General features: G+C 37.2%; 2 protein-coding genes and 1 non-coding gene across 6 annotated transcripts in view; 1 reads left to right on the top strand and 2 right to left on the bottom strand.

Annotated features, from left to right (window-relative positions):
• Nucleotides 1-3,010, bottom strand: part of LOC111045459 (actin cytoskeleton-regulatory complex protein pan1) — a 103,375-nt gene extending 100,365 nt beyond the window's left edge. For 2 of the 4 annotated variants that reach the window (XM_039437231.1, XM_039437230.1), the window contains exon 1: nucleotides 2,663-2,814. The gene's annotated coding sequence lies outside the window, so the exon portion shown is untranslated. Of the gene's footprint in view, nucleotides 1-2,662 lie in introns of all 4 variants that reach the window. The other 2 variants (XM_039437229.1, XM_022330889.2) reach the window with 1 other exon arrangement.
• LOC111045461 overlaps nucleotides 1-21,207 on the top strand; it is a 49,522-nt gene that overhangs the window by 23,757 nt on the left and 4,558 nt on the right. The window contains exon 3 of the mRNA XM_022330894.2: nucleotides 20,163-20,663. Coding sequence (XP_022186586.2) covers nucleotides 20,163-20,663 — 501 coding nt within the window. The remainder of the gene's footprint in view (nucleotides 1-20,162; nucleotides 20,664-21,207) is intronic.
• On the bottom strand, nucleotides 17,391-17,462 carry Trnae-cuc. The gene has a single exon. It is a non-coding gene; the product is annotated as a tRNA-Glu (tRNA).

Genomic DNA, 21,207 nt, shown 5'->3' on the forward strand with positions numbered 1-21,207 from the left:
ATTTGGAGAGATTATACTTATCTACGTTACAAGGCTGTGAAGTCCTCGTGATCAAGCCAAGTCTTCATAGATTGTACTTCATTTTTATATTACACATAAAGGATATACGCTACTATAAGAGGTAATAGAATGAGAAAATAAAGGAATATATCTGGAAAATGAAAGAAAATCTACGTCATATATTCTTGGCGGGATTTTCCAATGGTCTGTCATTGTTAGTTTATCCAATGGAAATTTGTTGAGACAATTCAGTTTCCTCATATATGTATGTCATTATTGGAAACCCAGTTATCGAGACTGAAGAGATTAGTAAGCCGTCTTATCAAAAAGGCCTTCTCTGATTGGTTATCGTGAAATTAATCACAGCTAAAATTTAACCAGCTTTTGTGCAACCGGGCCAAAGACTGGTAGGAACTAACAGGTTTTAATCTTCATATTGTTTCTCAAGACCATATCAGGTGATTTTAATGATCAACTATTATAAAGACACAGGAATTGTTGATGATTCAAAGGCTATTAAGATTTTTTGTAATGTTTCATAATATTCAGTGATATATAATAAAGTATTTCAATAGCAAACTTGTGGACAGAATAACGAACGGATCAATAATATCAGAAATTGATTTTCTTCTATCAACCAATCACAGAGACGCATGGTTTGTTGACCATCTTTTGTCAACTCAGATTTGTTTACATGTGAAACGGAATCAAGGATTTCAGTATCAACCTTGTGGACAGTCATAGCCTACTACAGATGAAGTAAGCCATGGGACACTGCAATGTGTTCCATGTAGCTCTGTTTATCACAATGTGATAAGCAGAACTTATGCTACTTAAGTCACCTGTAATGAACAGACGAATCTTAACTTGTAAACTGGTTTTCATCAGCAGTTGAATGTTGTCCATCACTCAGTGATTGAGACTCAAAAATTCATTCAGATTCGATGTATGATGTGATACTGTATCACTCACAGTGACAACCTTCGCTAAGGAAAGATACACACATATCGATTTTTGTTCGTACGATTTTTGGCCGTCCTTATAAATTCTATTAGATTAAACAGATGATTTCAAACAGACTCCGTTTAATCTGATAGAGTTTATAAGGACGGCAAAATAACGTACGAACAAAAATCGATGTGTGTGTAACTGACTTAACTGTGACAGCATAGGTTAAAACATCAACTGATAATAAACAGAGCAATAATGAAACGAGTGCCATGTGGTTGATTTTCTTTCATCAGCCGATGAACACAAGTGATGAGCAGATGAATGTAAATCCCAGCTTGTAAACTGCTTTTCATCAGCAGTTGAAAGTGCTTCATTGGTCAATGATTAAGACTCAAGAATTGATAACAATATTCATTTCAATGTGAATCACTGTATATCAAAACAAATTGACAATCGACAGGAAAAAATATCAACCCAAGTTCCAAATGCCAAAAAGCCATCAGAACTTGAATTTTCCCTTCAACCAAACCAATGATTGAGACGCAAGAATTGATAACAATTGATTCAGCCATGTGAGAAACAAGAGACTAGCATGACTGTCAACAAAACAATTTCACCACGAGTACCATAGAGCCATGATCAGTTGCATTTTTCCATCGAACAATGATTAAGATTAAAGAATTGATAAAAAACTATTACAGAAAGAATTGAATAGAGAATGCATTTATTCAAATGCTAATTAATATATAATTATTATTTAACGAAAATCCTAAATAAATGCTGTAAATCACCCCGAAGACTTCTGCTACTGCAGTCATTGACAACAGGATAACAGCTACTAGCTGTTTAAATCACCCCGAAGACTTCTGCTACTACAGACATTGACAACAGGGTTAACAGCTACTAGCTGTTAATGTCTTGTCAATGTCTGTAGTAGCAGAAGTCTTCGGGGTGATTTACAGCATTTATTTAGGATTTTCGTTAAATAATAATTATAAAAAACTATTGGTGTTTAATGTCATACACTATATTGAATCACTGTGACAACCTTGAATATCAATAAAACAATTTCACCATGAGTAGCATTGTGTACCATGAGTACCACAAGTTCGCCACGATCAGTTGAATTTTTCCATCAACCAATGATCAAGACTCAAGAATTGATAACAATTTATTCAAATTTAATGTCATCCACTGTATTCATCCACAGTGACAACCTTGACTATCAACAAAACAATTTCACCACGAGTATCATACAGCCATGAACAGTTGCATTTTTCTATCGAACAATGATTAAAACTTAAGAATTGATAACAATCCGTTCAAATTTGATGTCATCCACTGTCTTAAATCACAGTGACAACATTGAATATCAACAGAACAATATCAATAGGAGTTCGAGAAAATCATTGGTAGTTGAAGTCTTACAACCAAATTATTAAGACTCAACAATTGATTCAAATTTAATGTCATCCACTGTTTTAAATTACAGTGACAGTATTGAATGTCAACAGAACAATACCAACACGAGTTCGACAAAATCGCCAGCAGTTGAAATCTTTTAACAAACTAATGATTAAGACTCAAGAACTATTAACAATATTTTTTATTCAAATTCTATGTCAAACACTGTGTATACAGCAAGGCAACAGCCCATTAGCAACAGGAGTTGACATCGAATTGCTGAAAAACGGTCCGTGTTTCAACTAACCTGTCGGCAGCCGCTCTAAATGTGGCGCGTCTTCTGGTGGGTTGGTGGGCGTATTATACGACCAGAGATATCCTGATAAGCGAACACACTACGATCACACAGCACACAGCACAGAGCACAAGCTGCGCGCACTCACAAGTCACAAATACACTGAAAACGTCTGGAGACCCTCTACTCACACAACTCCAAATCACAAGTGCGGACGTTGCCGAGAGGAAGCCCGTTACCGGTACAACACCACCATAAAACATCCTGAAAACCATAAAACACATAAAATCTATTATTTTATCTTCATCTATGATTAAATCTAATTCTATCTGTGATTTAATGTTGGAGTTTCATTTTATCAATGCTATATTTTATATCGGTGAGTCTCTTTTTTTATCTGTGACACCGCGAAATCGGTGGCACACGAGTGGCGCGGTGTGGAGAGGAGTCTCCGTTTGATACAAGTGGATGTGAGAGTTTGATACGCAGTATTGCGTGTGTCGAGAGGAGTGGATACGTGTATCGAGTTTCATTGAGAGGACGTGGGTTGGTTGATACGGTGTGTATCAAGTTTTGATTGGGGTGGCATGAGTATTCATTGTAATGAATCTACTGATAACAGAATGATAACATTGTAATAATTGATCGTGAGGACGGTAGCAGTGACTCATTCGAAGAATTTATTCTAATACATGGATGATGCACAGTAGTTGTATTTGATTTAAATTGTAATTATTGACCGAACGAAGTGAGGTCTAAGATTCAAGTCGACGGTTTGGCATTTCTCTTAATGTTTAAATGTTTATATGTTGCACATTTACGGCGAAACGTGGTAATAGATTTTCATGAAATTTGACAGGTATGTTCCTTTTTAAATTGCGCGTCGACGTATATACGAGGTTTTTGGAAATTTTGCATTTCAAGGATAATATAAAAGGAAAAAGCAACCTCCTTCATACGCCAATATTGGAGTAAAAATCAGACTATAGAATAATTATTATTCATCATAAATCAGCTGACAAGTGATTACACAGATATGTGGAGAAGCCAGTCTATTACTGTATTTGTATAAGGTCTATAGTTGCAATCAAATACCTTGTAAAGGTATGCATCTTTAAGCTGGGTTTACACCAAAGTTATTAACAAAATGTTAATAACTTAATCCTTATAGATTCTATTAGATTGAACGCAAGTTGACAAACACACATGTTCATCATGTGTATGATAAGTTATGTTCAATCTAATATAATCAATAAGGATTGAGTTATTAACATTTTGTTTATAAATTTGGTCTAATCGCAGTTTTAAGGTCTTTGGTTTCAATATTTTGTTTTGCAGTCATGGTATTATTATCCGTGTCCATCAGTATCAATATTCTCACATTCGAAAAAACTAATTTAATAGGTGATTAAAAATAATCAAATGAACTAAATAATGCTGAAGAAATTATAATATTTTTGATTGAAAAAAATTAATGAATATTAAAATATAAAAAAATCTGGATGAATATTATATAAATTCTGGAATAGAAATATATTCTATTCATTGTTTAAATTAAAATAAATATTAATAAATTATGGAATACAAATTCAAACGTGAACTGATTTTGTTAACATTTATAACAGTTGACATCAGGTACTTGTGGATGAGAATACTGCGTGAAGTCTACTGTTCACAGAACTACTAGTTTGAGGAAAGGTGTTTCCTTTATTTATTTACTTATTTATTTATTTTTATTGGTTGAATAAAGCATTTATTTTATCATTTATTATTACTTCCTGTATCCTTGGTGCTTTCATAAAAAATCATAGGGAGTCGTTCTTGATCAGTGAAACCTTTAATTTATGCCATGTTATCTTATGAAATGCCCTGTCCTGGGTTGAATGATAACGACGCACATTTAGGTTCGGGAGGGGATTCGAACCCACGACCAGAAGCAGTGATAGCAGGCTAGAGCTGCGAAGCCTCAGACAACCCGGCTTTGCTGGCTGATAATATGTACGCTACTTATTTCAAATCATTGATAAATCACGTAAAATGACACAGTTCACAGTTGAAGCACACAGTTGACTGTTTTTCTTTTGATCGTCCCTTTATACTCAATTGTTCGAAAAGATTTAGGAATCATTCCATCTAGTCTAGATAAATAAATAACATGTCTAGTCTAGATAATTATAATAAAGAAAATGTCCATCATTTGTGAAGGATTTTGACTTTATAAATTTTTATCGACTGTCGACTGTTGAAAGAGTTTGAAGAAAGGAGATGATCAATAATTAATATTTTTTGTCATGGGCGCTTGTTTTCCATCCAATAAACAGCGTTATGTGAATGCTATGAAATCATTGAGAAAGATTCAAATAAATATCTGCTATCAATCTAGAGCAACTTGATTGATTGATTGATTGATTATTTGTCTTTATTAGGGCGGAGTTAGGACTCCAGGTCCTCTCTGCCACACAACCCTAAACTTCTATGATAGAAAAGAATCAGAAAATGAAACACGATGAAATTTTAAAAAAATATTGTGCTGATACTTGAAATAATATTGATTATATTGAAATTAAAATAAAAGGACTCACATTTATTAGTTGTCTGAAAATCGATTATTTATGGTACTCAAGTTTTGAGTCATTTATCTATTCATTTCGCGTTACTCATCCGGTGTTGCCGATCACCCTTTTCTCTTCTGTAGAATAGAATGGAATTATAAGATGAAAGTACTTGAAAGTAAAAACCAGCAGTAAACTCTTTCGATTTCCAAGCTTTCAAAAATGAGATATCATACTCATCTATTATTCATTCAATCAAGCAATGCATCTCCACAACTTATCAAAAGAAGACATAACCAGAAACATATTTCATACATTCAATTGACAAATTGGAAATTGCCATTTTGGATTAATCAATAAACTTTTACGTTGATAGGTGAGAATTATGTAGTTATGGTTTGTAGTTATCTTTCACTCAATTTATGTAAGACTTTGAAATGTTCTTTATTCATTTGTAATTGGGAGTTGAGGAATCGAAAAAGCTTACAATATTATTTCCACCAGACTTGAACACATCATAATCTCAGAGACTCCTAGTGATCCCATGATCTATGTACTGTAGCTGAAGAACATGTATTTAATTTACGGCACAGCAATACGTGACTGTTTGTCTCCTTACCGGCTTACACCTTACATCTCCTGGGATCTTATGCTGGTATTATAATATGGAGCTTGAATACTTGAGATTCGAATGCCTGTTCAAATGAATAGCTGGAAGCTGGAAGAGGAAATATATAGGAATAGAATACTGTAATAGGAAGATGAGAATGAAGAGAAGAGTGCAGGAGAGAAAAACAAGTAGGAGAAGGGAAAAAGATAGAATAGGAAGAAGCAAAAGCGAGAAAGGTAGACAATTAAAATAAGTGACAGATTAGATAAGATAAGATTAGTATTCTCTTACAATACTTGTGATTAGAATTTACAATACTTAATTACAATAAATGTAATATGGTAGCTCAGATTAGAGTTCATGATAGTAGTATAAAAAGGACGGTTCTGGGACACAAGTGTCCCAGAACCGTCCTTCACCTCAAGGTCACCCAAGTCGACCAAACCTAATGTCAAGGTCACCCAAGTCGACCAAAACTAACCTCAAGGTCACCCAAGTCGACCAAACCTAACCTCAAGGTCACCCAAGTCAACCAAACCTAACCTCAAAATCACCCAAGTTGACCAAACCTAACCTCAAGGTCACCCAAGTTGATCAGACCTAACCTCGAGGTCACCAAAGTCAAAAAAAAAAAATTGAAAAAAATTAGAAAAAAAAATTTTTTTATTCCAATTAATGAATTAATATTAGAGTATATCCAATAAAAATAAAACATGTACCAAATAACACTTGAAAATATCACTATCATCTTCTGGAATGTATTACTGTAATCCATATGATGATTTGCTTGTTTAAAATCTTATCCTCCAGTTTTCTAAAGCAAAAACAAATGAATTGTCCCATTAGGTAAAAATTGGACTGAGAGATCAATTTGCAATCTCTGATAATTTTTGTGACCAGTCACCCCACCACTGCCGCCAGTCATCCAACCACCACCACCAGTCATCCAGCTGCCACCAGTCATCCAGCCGCCACCAGTCATCCAGCTGCCACCAGTCATCCAGCCGCCGCCAATCATCCAACCACTGCCAATCATCCAACCGCCACCACCAGTCATCCAACCGCCAACAGTCACCCCACCACCACCACCAGTCATCCAACCGCCGCCAGTCACGCCACCGCCACCAGTCATCCAACCACCGCAAATCATCCAACCGCCATCAATCATCCAACTGCCACCACCAGTCATCCAACTGCTGCCACCAGACACCCCACTGCTGCCAGTCATCCAACCGCCGCCACCAGTCACCCCACTACTGCCACCAGTCATCCAGCCGCCACCAATCATCCCACCAGCCGAGGCCAAGACAGCTTCAATTTGGCAGTAGCCCCTCATCACACCAATTGGCCTCACCGCAGTATCCAATAATGCAGACTTCCACAAGGAACTGGGCGATCCCTAGAGTTCCCACGCCTCCCACGCCTCTTGAGAACTGGGAGCTAGCAAACTCAGAGGAGAACCTTAGGAATTGGGGACTGCTGAATTCTGGTCAAAACCACACTCCAACGCCAGCTTCCCCTTCACAAGAATTGGAGTCTCTAGCCCGGATTGAGCTGTGGGAGAATGAGGAGGAGATAGTTGATCCTCAGGTTTACAATGCAGTTGTACCTGAGGATGATCCACCTCCTCCTTACAACCCTGAGTGGGGAGTTGCCTTCAGAGACAGACAACAGCAAGCAGGCAGTCCTCCACCTGCCGAGGAGATTTTAGACTATGAAATGGATGAAGAGGATCGGTTGGATGAAGCAGCTGGGACAAGAGTGGAAACCACTTGTCCACCACCAGAAGAGATCTCTTAAAGGGATAAGTATGGTGGTGTACCATTTGCAAACTATTCCCTAACCATTGCTCCCAATATGTTACTCCCTAACCAACTGTACGATGGTTTGACACACTATCAACAACAGTGATGGTTATCTATTCTAGTCAGTATTATAAATATTATGTACAATAAAATAACATTTGAATTAATTTTTTACAGAATGGCAGGCCCTCCCAGCCTCTACAAATTGGTGCAGTGTGCAACTGTTGAAGCTCTTTACTATGGTGTAGACATTGATCAGCTACCAAACTGCATAAAATATGATCTATATCGAATCCCAACTAATAATACCTTTCCCACACAAACTCGAGGTTTGATGTCAACAGTCAACAAACGTTTCAACATGAGAGATCTGATAATAATGATGGAGAAGAGTGGCTACAATGAAGAGGAATACTTGGCTGCAATTGATGTCCTGGTAGAATATAGATTCGTGCATAGAAAAACTATTTACCCAAGTCATCATCTACCCTATTGTATGAGTATACATCTCCTCCAACCATTTAATTGCTTGGATGATGATAGGTGTAAAACATATAATAAAGTGTTCAATTAGAACAATAACAATAACACACAAGTTATTCTGATAATACCCTGCAGTAGGTACTCAAAAACATATATATAGTCAATACTGTTATAAAAAACTCATTCAATGTATAGAACGGTCTCACTACTATCCAGTCTCTGAGTTTAATCTTGAACCCCTTAACACTATCCAATTTTTTATTTTTATTCTCTCAGATCCCCCAGGAAGTGGTGGATGTTGAGGTAGCTGCAGATGTCCAAGACTTTTTGGACAACTTCTTTAACAATCAACCGCAGCCTGCTGCTCAACCATCCCCTCCACCATCACCGCTTGCTGAACCATCGCCTCCACCATCACCACCTCCACCATCACCTCCACCATCACCAATCCCCCAGGAAGTGGTGGATGTCGAGGAAGCTGTAGATGTCCAAGACTTTTTGGACAACTTCTTTAACGATCAACTGCAGCCTGCTGCTTAACCATCCCCTCCACCATTACCGAGAGAGTAATTAGGGCCGCTGACGTCTCTGTTGTGGATAGGATGGGTTGGTTGGCCAATAGGTTGAATGATTACCCAGCAGGAAATTCTCTGGAAAGGGAGGTGTTGGGGGATTTTCAATTCATAGTTGCATTTCTGCATATTACAGGAAGGCATGAGTTCTTAGCCCCACGCCTCACACCTGTCATAAATAGGCTGGAGGGTAACCTGAATGGCTGGGACGGAAGATTCAGAGAGAGATTACAGAATCACCCATTGCTCTCTCGAGAATTAGCTCTACACCTCATGCAGGCCACAAGGCAGCACAGGTTAAGAGTAAACAGGGCGTTTGCAATGAAGATTCTTCGCTGGTTGTGGGGGGAGCGAGAGCCTGAAGAATAGATGGGCATCCTCATTGCAAACGCTATGTTTATACTATGTATAGAAGGTATTTTTTACTAATATAATCTATATGTTTTTTATATTCATATATATTCATATATATTATATAAACATAATTCTATTGTAATCACTTATTTTTTTATATTCATATATATATATTTTTTTATATTTTATATAATCATAATTCTATTTTAATCAATATAATCAAAAATAATTATTCTATCTATTCAACTTTTTCTTTTCATAACCTTCACACTTTGATAGTGTAGGGTGTGAGATGAAGCTCTTCTAGGCAAAAAATTCATTTTTCTGCTACTTCAAGATGCTATGCATCTAGCTTCATCTCACACCTTATACTTTTACAAGACTACATGTCTCAAGAGAGAGAGAGAGAGAGAGAGAGAGATCACTTGGAGGAGTTTGTATACAATTGAAGGAGGCAGTTGAATGTTGATAAGCATATGAGAGGAGTATACATCTTTATCTCATTTTTTGTTCGCTTGGTACAGTAAGAAATGCAGGATCAACAATTACTACTACAACTTGTCGAGTTACTGCAAGTGAACAAAATAGAATGAGGTCTACTCCTTTCATAAGCTTATATCTTACCAAGCACTTTGATGCAAGAAAACTATATTGTTAAGGTTATACTCAAAAAGAGAAAGATGAAGCAGTTGAATGATAAACATTTATTTTTTTACAAGTTGAGTATACATTGGCTAAATTATTAGTTGGGATTCGATATAGATCATATTTTATGCAGTTTGGTAGCTGATCAATGTCTACACCATAGTAAAGAGCTTCAACAGTTGCACACTGCACCAATTTGTAGAGGCTGGGAGGGCCTGGCATTCTGTAAAAATTTAATTCAAATGTTATTTTATTGTACATAATATATATAATACTGACTAGAATAGATAACCATCACTGTTGTTGATAGTGTGTCAAACCATCGTACAGTTGGTTAGGGAGTAACATATTGGGAGCAATGGTTGGGGAATAGTTTGCAAATGGTACACCACCATACTTATCCCTTTAAGAGATCTCTTCTGGTGGTGGACAAGGACAAGTGGTGGACAAGTGGTTTCCACTCTTGTCCCAGCTGCTTCATCCAACCGATCCTCTTCATCCATTTCATAGTCTAAAATCTCCTCGGCAGGTGGAGGACTGCCTGCTTGCTGTTGTCTGTCTCTGAAGGCAACTCCCCACTCAGGGTTGTAAGGAGGAGGTGGATCATCCTCAGGTACAACTGCATTGTAAACCTGAGGATCAACTATCTCCTCCTCATTCTCCCACAGCTCAATCCAGGCTAGAGACTCCAATTCTTGTGAAGGGGAAGCTGGCGTTGGAGTGTGGTTTTGACCAGAATTCAGCAATCCCCAATTCCTAAGGTTCTCCTCTGAGTTTGCTAGCTCCCAGTTCTTGGGAGGCATGGAAACTCTAGGGATCGCCCAGTTCCTTGTGGAAGTCTGCATTATTGGATCCTGCGGTGAGGCCAATTGGTGTGATGAGGGGCTACTGCCAAATTGAAGCTGTCTTGGCCTTGGCTGGTGGGATGATTGGCAGTGGCTGGATGACTGGTGGCAGTAGTGGGGTGACTGGTGGTGGCGGATGGATGACTGGTGGCAGTGGGGTGTCTGGTGGCAGCAGTTGGATGACTGGTGGCGGCAATTGGATGATTGGTGGCGGTTGGATGATTTGCGGTGGCTGGATGACTGGTGGCGGTGGGGTGACTGGCGGCAGTTGGATGACTGGTGGTAGTGGTGGGGTGACTGGCGGCAGTTGGATGACTGGTGGTGGTGGTGGGGTGACTGGTGGCGGTTGGATGACTGGTGGTGGCAGTTGGATGATTGGTGGTGGTTGGATGATTGGTGGCAGCTGGATGACTGGTGGTGGCTGGATGACTGGCGGCGGTGGTGGGGTGACTGGTGGCGGCGGTTGGATTATTCGCGGCAGCTGGATGACTGGTGGTGGCTGGATGACTGGTGGCGGTGGGGTGACTGGTGGTGGTGGTTGGATGACTGGCAGCGGTGGTGGGGTGACTGTTGGTGGCGGTTGGATGACTGGTGGTGGCAGTTGGATGACTGTTGGCAGTGGGGTGACTTGTGGCTGCGGCGAGATGAGGAGCTGGCTGACAAATGAGCCAACCCCTGGATTATTTGTGTTAGGCGGCTTATAATGGTTGAAGCAGGACCCATCATCACTGTGATGACCTCATTGGACTGTGATGACTCCATTAGATATTGCTCTCAGCCATCTTCAACAAAGCAATGATTGGTTAGGTTCTGAAATGGTATGATAGGTTAAGGAATGGTTAGGATAGGTTAGGTTGGTTTTGGTTTGGTTTGGTTAGAAAAGGTTAGGTGGGATTAGGTTTGGTTTGGTTAGGCTAGGTACAGTAGGAATGGGAACTAATGAAGAGTTTGCTCGATATTGAGCCAGCCATCGATCCGTCTGCAGCAGAACCTGCATTTTCTTGCTCCTAGCATGCATATTTTGCATGCTAGGTGCATGCATGGCAGGAGAAGGCAGGAGTTATCCACTTCCCTGCACACAGAGCATACACTCACGAGATGATGTCGATGATCTGGCTCTTCATCACTGTCATCATCATCATCATCAACTTGTAAGCTTATGTTCTGCATGCTGAGTCTCCAGATGTGGACATTGCTCCTGAGAAATGACATCATCCTCCTCTCTTCATAGCTACCTAACTGATCTTGATTGGCAGGGGCTGAGGATTGGGCTGGGGTTGAGGATTGAGGTCTACTTCTTTCAGATGTTAGGGATGAAGGCAGTGAATCAGTATTGGTATCAATATCTAGGATCGAGGGTCGGATGTGTGGGTGAGTTGGGGATGGAGGTTCATAGGTGTTTATATTAAAAATGTTCTAGGGGATGATGGTCGGGAGCTATATGGTGGGGGTGGGGAATGTGAATGGGGCCTAGGATCAACTTTGTGATAAGGGGGAAGGTGGGATGGGTGCTCCTGATCATTAAAACCATTGCCGCTCATGTCTGAAAACGACATACACACCTTCATCACTATCAATGTCAAACATACTGTGGGTACAGCCTAATTCTATGGCAAAAACTTGTTATATGTTTTTTAGGTTAGGATGAATTACAACCACCAACTCTATGTATAAAAACCTAATTCACAATTAATCTCTCAACTTGTATTGTACTCTATGTATTGGAACCTAATTCACAATTAAACTAGTCATTTTTGAATTTAATTTACTCTATGTAATGGAACCTAATTCACAATTAAACTAGTCACTTTTGAATTTAATTGACAATTAAACTAGTCATTTCAGAATTCAATTGACAGTCTTAAACCACCTACTTCAAAATTCAACTCAAATTTTTCTTTGAATTTAATTGTCAAATCAGGAATATAATATAAATATATATATATATATATATATATATATATATATATATATATATATATATATATATATATATATATATATATAGCTATAAAATGAACTGATACTCACTCTTAGATGATGATAAAGATGAAAGTAATCCAAAACAAATACACGAAAATCACACACACATATTGGTGGCACAAGTCACAATGTCCCACTCCTTGCAGAACAACTCCTTTTATAGCCTCTCAGTTAAAGATCCCCAGTGATTTATTTTCCATTTATTCCCAATTTTATGTGTTTTTTTTTTTTTTTTGACTTTGGTGACCTTGAGGTTAGGTCTGATCAACTTGTGTGACCTTGAGGTTAGGTTTGGTCAACTTGGGTGACATTGACGTTAGGTTTGGTTGACTTGGGTGACCTTGAGGTTAGGTTTGGTCGACTTGGGTGACCTTGAGGTGAAGGACGGTCCTTTTTATACTACATGATAGTTTACAATATTCTAATACTATAGTTATATCAACTAATTCCGTTGAATGAAGTAAGTATACGAGAGAGTGAGACTTTTCAAAATACTTCTACAAACTATGAAGAAGGAGATGTTGAGTAGAACATATTATTAGGATGATAACAAGAAGAAAAAGAATGGGAGAACAAGCACTCGAAGTAAGAAGAGAAGAATTAAAAGAGGGAAAACAAAGTAAAGAGAAATAAGAAGAAAAATTAGAAGAGGAAACGAAAATTATAATAATAACATAGAATGAGAATAGAGAAAGAACCTCTGTTTTCTCCATGATAATACAGAGTGAGGGAAGAAAATGAAATAGAAAAAAATAGGATAGTAGAAACAATTATAAGAAGATATGGTGGGAGGAAAAATGAAACGAGGAGGAGAAGAAGATGCAAAAAGTATAAAGAGTAGAGAATAACAAGTATTCGAAGGACTAGGAAGAAAGAAAGAGAGCAAAACTTTGAAATTGAGATGACCAAGAAAAACAGAAAGATGAAGAAGAAGAGAAATGAAAAATTCATCAGTATTCAAGTAATTCTTATTTCTCAACCTCTTACAGATAAAAATGTATCGGCAAGTACTTTAAAATCCGTTGAGCTGAAGAATAATAAATTAACAATAATTCGACTTTCGTTTTGAAAACTAAAAAACCTAATTGAGAAAAAATGTATGATCTTTGAGAAGTACAGTAGGTTATTGTAATATTTCACTTCAAATTCAAGACAAATTTCAATCACGGTGCTGGGCGTGTGTTTGCATTGGTGCTGTGCAAGTCAAGTACGGTGGCAGCTATAGGCCTACGCAAAATCGATATAACCATCCCACACAAATTTCCAACCTGGACCTGAGATGTTCTATTTTCGAATATCCTCTTCCACCTTGCTCCTTTCAACAGTGAAATTGTCAGGGAATTATTGTGAACACCATTTTGTACTAAACGAGAATCAATATGAGACGTGAAAATGAAGTTTTCATCTTGATCAGCGTAAATAAAATAATGTTTCAGCCCGATTTATTAGTTTATCTGTCAAATGTTAAGTTGTTTGGAGTCTAAAGGTGCGTACAGATATACGCGCCGCGAACATGAGCAATTCACTTTTAATCAGCTGATTATATGTGTATTTTTACAGTAATGGTAAGATACAGATATAAAAAGCTTGGCATCAGCTGATTAAAAGTGAATTGCTCATGTTCGCGGCGCGTAAATCTGTACGCACCTTCAAGTATCTCTTCAATCATGGTAATAAGAATAACTGGAAAAATATTCTTCAGTTTTGTAATGCACAAAATGATTCCAAATTATCAGAGATTGCAAATTGATCTCTCAGTCAAATTTTTATCTAATGGGACAATTCATTCGTTTTTGCGTTAGAAAACTGGAGGATAACATTTTAAACAAGCGAATCATTATGGATTACAGTAATACATTTCAGAAGATGATAGTGATATTGTTAAGTGTTATTTGGTACATATTTTATTTTTATCGGATCTACTCTAATATTAATTCAGTTGATTGAAATAAAAAAAACATATCTATATAGCACTGCTGTGATTCATCAGTTCTCTTCATCAGTAACTCGGAAAATATTTTTATTCCTTTGAGCACATAAAAAATGGCAATTGGAAACGTCAATCTATATAATAAGAGAGAGTAGGGTTGTGTTTGTTCGTGTGTTCATTAGTTCGTGTGCTCGCATCAAAACATGTCAACTTGTGGATTGCATACCGGAAAAACGGGAATGATTTAGATCTCCAAATGTTGTACATAGATTCTAAAAATATCAATCTCGTGCACCTGGAAGCCCAAATTTCAATTTTCCTTCTAGATTTTTCAGAAGTAATGTTCAAATTTCATTCATGCCAATGTACATGAAGTTCCATACGTCATAGGTTACATTGTTGTAGCCCAGAAGTGTGTTTTTTATGAGGAGATTATAATGCTGCTACAAGACAATCATTTTCGAACGGAGCCGTGTAGCTTTTAGAGCGATGGTTTCTCGTTTCAAAGCCCTATTCTTCCCAATTTTTTTGTTCTTAATTTTCTCCCTCAAAACGTATTATTATCAATTATTTTTTGAAGGAATTGGTTTTCATTACAATTGAACTTGGATTTCACCAAATAATTATTTTTAATGTAAAATTTTGCCACCAGTACGAATGAAATGGACATAGTCTTCATGCTGCATCATTGAATTTCATAAATAAAAACATGAATAGATCACAATAAAATAAGTAATAATTTACATTCTTCAGTTATAATTGACCGAGCGAAGTGAGGTCTAAGATTCAAGTCGACAGTTTGGCATTTCTCTTAATGTTTAAATGTTTGAATGTTTAAATGTTGCGCATTTACGGCGAAACGCGTAAATAATATAGAAGGAAAAAGGAGCCTCCTTCATACGCCAATATTAGAGTAAAAATCAGACTATAGGATTATTCATCATAAATCAGCTGACAAGTGATTACACAGATGTGTGAAGAAGCCAGTCTATTGCTGTATTTCCATAAGGTCTATAGTTTCAATCAGGTACTTGTGGATGAGAATACTGCGTGAGGTCTACTGTTCACAGAACTACTAGTGTACTATCAGACATTAATTCGCAGTGAAACGAATATTTTAGGTATTTTGTTTGGAATTGGGAAAACAAAAGGCTGCCTGATTCAAATTGAGGAGGATCTAATCGATACTAAAATTTATTGATGTATTGAAAAAAATCAATATGATTCTGTGAGGTTTTCAAGTATTATGTCCTCTTCAGTTACTATACTATACTGGAATATCCTATAAAGGAAAGAACTGGCTTATACACGTATAAGGAATAGGGAATTATGTTTGACGCATCATCAACTGATGAACTACTCAACTGATTAATTTGAAATTTTGCATTTATATATTCTTAATTAACCGAGGATGGTTATATGCCTATATTCAGTTCTTCAAGATTTCATTACGTCAAGTTTTCAATTTGTCATGCTTACAGTTGTTGTATAGAAGCAGCTGATCACTTTTTTTAAAAGGGACATTAGATGTCCTATTCGATATATAGGGATCTATTAGGGATCCTATTCGAATAAAAATAACTGATTTTCTGTCGCATCAAAATTTTGTTCCACCATTTTGAATTCAACTTCATTTTTTAAAATTAGAAGGTAACTTTATATGATAAAGTTAGAAGACAGAAATCTAACGTTGGTTATATGATACATGATTTCGATACAGAATTTCAAGAGAAAATAAATGGTGAAAACCGCACCGATTTCTCAAACCGTTCAAAAGTTATTCTCATTCAAAGATACTGATAAATCATTCATCTATCCATCATCTTTACTATAATAATGGAAAGAGCTGGCTCATACATGTACAGGAAATTATGTAGGAAAATTATGTTTGACGCATCATCTCGTCTGAACTACTGGACTGATTGATTTGAAATTTTGCATACAGATTCTTTATTAACCGAGGATGGTTATAGGCCTATTTTCAAATTTCGATTTTTTTATTACGTCAAGTTTTCAGTATGTAAAGTTTTAAAATAGACCCTTGCGAAACACGGGTTACCTGCTAGTAATACAATATAATACATTATGTATGCTTCTTCATACTAAGTAATTCTTGATTAAATGTAATAGAAAGTTTGTGCAAAAAATTAATAAAGATAACAATTATACTGTTGAATCTGATTGCTATTTCGGAATGGTTTAGATCAATGTAACCTACCTTCCTATTAAGTATAAATACATGTATTCCTAGTACCATGTTTCCTCAGAAACAATGCAATCTTGATTCATTCCATTCAAGCCATACTACACTAATCACACCATTCTAGGTTCTACTCTACCATAGAGAAAAAATAGCGTAAGTAGATATCCCATGGTACGGTATAGGGAATTTATGTCGCAACTTTTACTGTTATCTTAAGCCGATTACTGTCGATTATTGTCAATTTTTACTGTTTTGTTGGGGTGAGAGTGTATGAACGGCACAATTTGATTGATTGATTGATTGAAGGGTACTTTATTTATGTAGATTACAATATATACTGTCTTATACACTTATATACAATAGCTTACAATACAGCAAAATTATAGATGAATTTACATGATATAGACTAAGAAAATAATTATTGAACTGTATATGATATGAAAAAGCAATTTGTAATATAATAACTATAGATAATAATTATATTGTTATGCATCTACATAAATTGGCGGAGCTTTGGACATATCAATGTCCATTCTTCGGGAAGAATATTGAAAATATCCTCCCCACTAACTCTCTACCAATTTGAGAGACTACCAGCGTCACACAGATGCATGGGAAAGAACTACGTGAACTATCGGCTTGGGATAACAGTAAAAGTTGCGACATAAAAGCCCTATACCATGGGATGATATTATCTACTTATGCTATCGGTTCTCTATGGTTCTACATTGTTGATAGTAATTATTGTCAAAAAATTATTCCGGTACCGGGAATCGAACCCGGGCCTTCTGGGTGAGAGCCAGATATCCTAGCCACTAGACCATACCGGAGACGGTTGAGAAGTGAGCCAGAAATGCAGTTGATAAATGTCACTGATGTTGTTGAAACCAACGATCTATGTAACTAACGTTAGTTTATATTATAGATCGTTGATTGAAACAGGGGAAATTACAACACTATTAATAGTGAAATCCACGTTATAATGGCAGTGTATGATTAGCAATGGTATTGCTATCCTTGTCTATCATTCAACAAAGCGGATAGCGCTATCTCTTTCTCGCTTTGCTGTGTTGCCAGATAGTCTTTTAACAATGTAGAATTAAAAATTAATTAATTTATTAGTTTAGCACAAACAATACAATGATCGGAAAAGAAAAAACAGGCTATTGCCCAAATATTAATAAAATATTTCATCTTAATTATATAAATTCATTATGAAATTACTGTATTGAAAAATATATTTTATTGCTTAATTAATATTGCTTAGAGGATCGACAACGTTGTTCTCCTATCTTTCTCCACTGCCATTATAACGTTGACCTCACTGTAGAGAAACAGAGAAAAATGGGAAAATTCGGAACTAGAAGTAGGTAGTAATAATGCATAATAATAATATTATCATAGTGAATATTGCTGTCAGTCATATTCAGCATCAGTTCATGGAAATCTAACAGATCCAGAGAAAAGTCAAATCAAATCAAAGTTCAAAAATTAATAGCCTACAGTATAATAAAGATTCATCAGTTTTCTTTTTTTACGTACCGTAGTTGTAGTTTAACCTCTGCTGAAGATCCAATTTTTGTCGTGGATGATGCCCACATAAGCTCTTGCGTAGGTAATGAGACAGATGATACAGCTCTAGGTGGGTTCCGAACCACCGAGAAGCGATTTTTAAACTCATGAATGGTATTCAGAGGAGTTCCGCTTTTGAATTGAAGTGGTTACCCTTACAAAGGTAGTATCAGGCGCATGGAGCTTAACTTGACCTTATAGATAGCTTATCAGCGCGACCACGAAATGTACAATAGGTATAGTACAACAAACGTACCTTTGAATGCACCTTTTTTTATTGGTACAGAAATTTCATAGACTTTTTAAAAATTTTCTTGGCTTTTTATAGAGAATCTTATGTACTATTTTGATACTAGTTCTTGTATTATTCTAATGAAATTAGGTTAGGCCTACATATTTTATTCTAAAAATTGGAATATAACTGAAAACTAAACCAAACTGAATAATATATAGTTAATCATGGTTATTTGGTTCATGAAACAAATTTTCGCCAGAACGCAATGGGATGTTTTTCTTACCCCTTATGGAAATCGAAAGTGATCAGTAACTCACAAATCTCCCTGTGACCTCACACCATTGGCGGAGACAGCCTCTGCTGACAGAGAGTAGAGAGTGTAATTATATGTCATTCATTAATTACATTCTAGTCTCTCTGCTTGCTGACGACCCTTCAAATTGGATAATAGGAGTTGAGAATCATCAGAGGACGTATACAAACTCTAACTATATGCATTGTATATGGGAGAGCAATAGCCCAAGATTACCTTATTTTTCCTCTCTCTATCATTTTGATAATGTAGGTACTTATTGTATGAATGAATGAAAAAATATGGGTGTCATAAAAACAGAGAGCTTAGGCAATAAGATGTCATGGTCTAGGGCTGGGGTAACAAACGCTTTGCAGAGATCAGCTCCAAGTGTCAGCTCAGCAAGACTTCCCCCTCCAAACTTCCAATTACTTTTGAGATTTTAAGATTATATACTTAATTATGGAAAAACTTCAAACTTCAAATTGCTTTTAAGGTTTTAAGATTATATATTCCACAGTGGACTTCCCCGCTCTGAAGTCAATTGTTTTCCTACAAACAAGCCATTATTTTCAAAAATTCATACAACTGCTCTGCTACCACCATCTCGAATATCTTAGAGAGTCTATTGAAGTGACACATAACCTCTAGCTACTTTGGACTGTTGTAAAAATTAGAATTGGAACCGTTTTGGGTGTAAGTCAGCCTGTAGTACTTTTCTGTAAGTTGTATAATTCTGAATGATTGAATAAATAAATAAACATATCAAGAACTGAGCTTGTGAGCACAAAATAGGAAAACGGACGACATAAGACAGATGCGTGTGGACGCAATTTTACATCAGTCTTTTGCTTGAACCAAACGATCCGTCTTTTGCTTCAACAAAAGACTGATGGGAAACTTGAATGATGGTAAACTTGACCGGCTTTTAGCCCGGTCCAGACGCTCAAGCAAAAGTCGGAGCATGTAAGTCGTTGCGTCTGGACGGTAAAACGGATGGGTCTTCAAGCTCAAGTCGTCAAACTTAAAATGTATCGGCCGGGAATCTTTTTCCATCAAACCGTCCGTCTTTTGCTACCCACCAAAACCTAAATCGCGTAAAAATGGAGATATAGAAATTGTTATTTCAGATTCGGATTCAGCGCGCTCAAATTAATAAAATGCCTCGAGAGTACTTGAAAATAAGCAAGTTTTTTTATTGATCGTATATAACGCCATTTAACCCTTTTTTCTTTCTTGATTCTCATGATGCTCTCAGAGTTTGATGCTGATACTATGATCTACTATCATAATATATTAAGATGTACTATATTGTTGATATGAATAGTATCTATAAAAAATTTCAATACATTTACAATGTCACATCAACACTTCTAAATTTACAGAAGTTTTATTTGAATAATGAATAATTTTTTCGGGTTTTTGTTGCAGATCGGGGACGTGACATTCAGCTCAATGGATATCGATCGTGACTTGGAAGAAGATTCGATTGTTTTCAAACATGGCCACGACTACGCGGACAGCATCACGGCCAAAGCCGCCCCCGCCGCCGCCTCCACGCCAGCGCAACCGCCCCCCTCCAAGCGAGCGCGGGCCGACGACACCAATAACGCTGACCTCAACAATAGCAACAACAGCTTCGAGATCACGCACTTCGCCAACTACATCGCCACCAAACTGGCGTCGTATCCTCCGCGCACCAGGTCAGCTGTGCAGAATGCGATCACCACGCTGATGTTTGTGGCCGATTGTGGCCATTACGACTCCACAGGCCAGCCGCCCAAGGAGAAGACGCAGAAGGCAGGGGCGCGCTCGCAAACGTCGACGCCCGTCCCGACGTCGCAAACGTCTGCGGCGAGCGGCTCGCGTGCGTCTGCGCGCATCACTCGTTCTGGCACGGTGGCCACTAGCTCACAACAGGCGGAACCAGAGGTAAGTAGACAAATCACCTCCATAGAGAAAAATACAATAATAAGATATCCCAGAGTAGTCCAGGCAATGAATGCTCAAAAGAGGGTACAGGGAAAAAGTTTTGAAGACAATTTTTGACCCAGCAGTTCTGTTTAGGGTAGTAAGGAACCTATAAAAATTCCCCAACCCTACCCCTTGTGCTAAGGGGGCGGGGGGTGGTTCAAAGGTGCCATTTTTTGGTTTCTCGCATATAACACGAAAACTATGTATCTTATGGACATAACTGTTATATACAAAATTAAAGCTCACATATTTTCCTACAATATTCATCTCACAACTTTTTCTATATTTTCTCTAGTTTTTGAGATATCCGCTCAAAGGTGTGACATTTTTAAAAAGAACACGTTTGCCTCCAATTTTTTTCTATTTTTGCTCTTATAACTTATTATTTATCTTCGCTATTTTTATATTCTGATATTCGCTCTTGAAGGTATGTAATTGTTAAAATAACAGGTTCTTATCCTATTTTTCGCTCTTTTAGGGCTTATAACTCTCCAACAATCCA

This window comes from Nilaparvata lugens, chromosome 10 (genome assembly GCF_014356525.2).
Source record: "Nilaparvata lugens isolate BPH chromosome 10, ASM1435652v1, whole genome shotgun sequence".
Classification (NCBI taxonomy): Eukaryota; Metazoa; Arthropoda; class Insecta; order Hemiptera; family Delphacidae; genus Nilaparvata; species Nilaparvata lugens.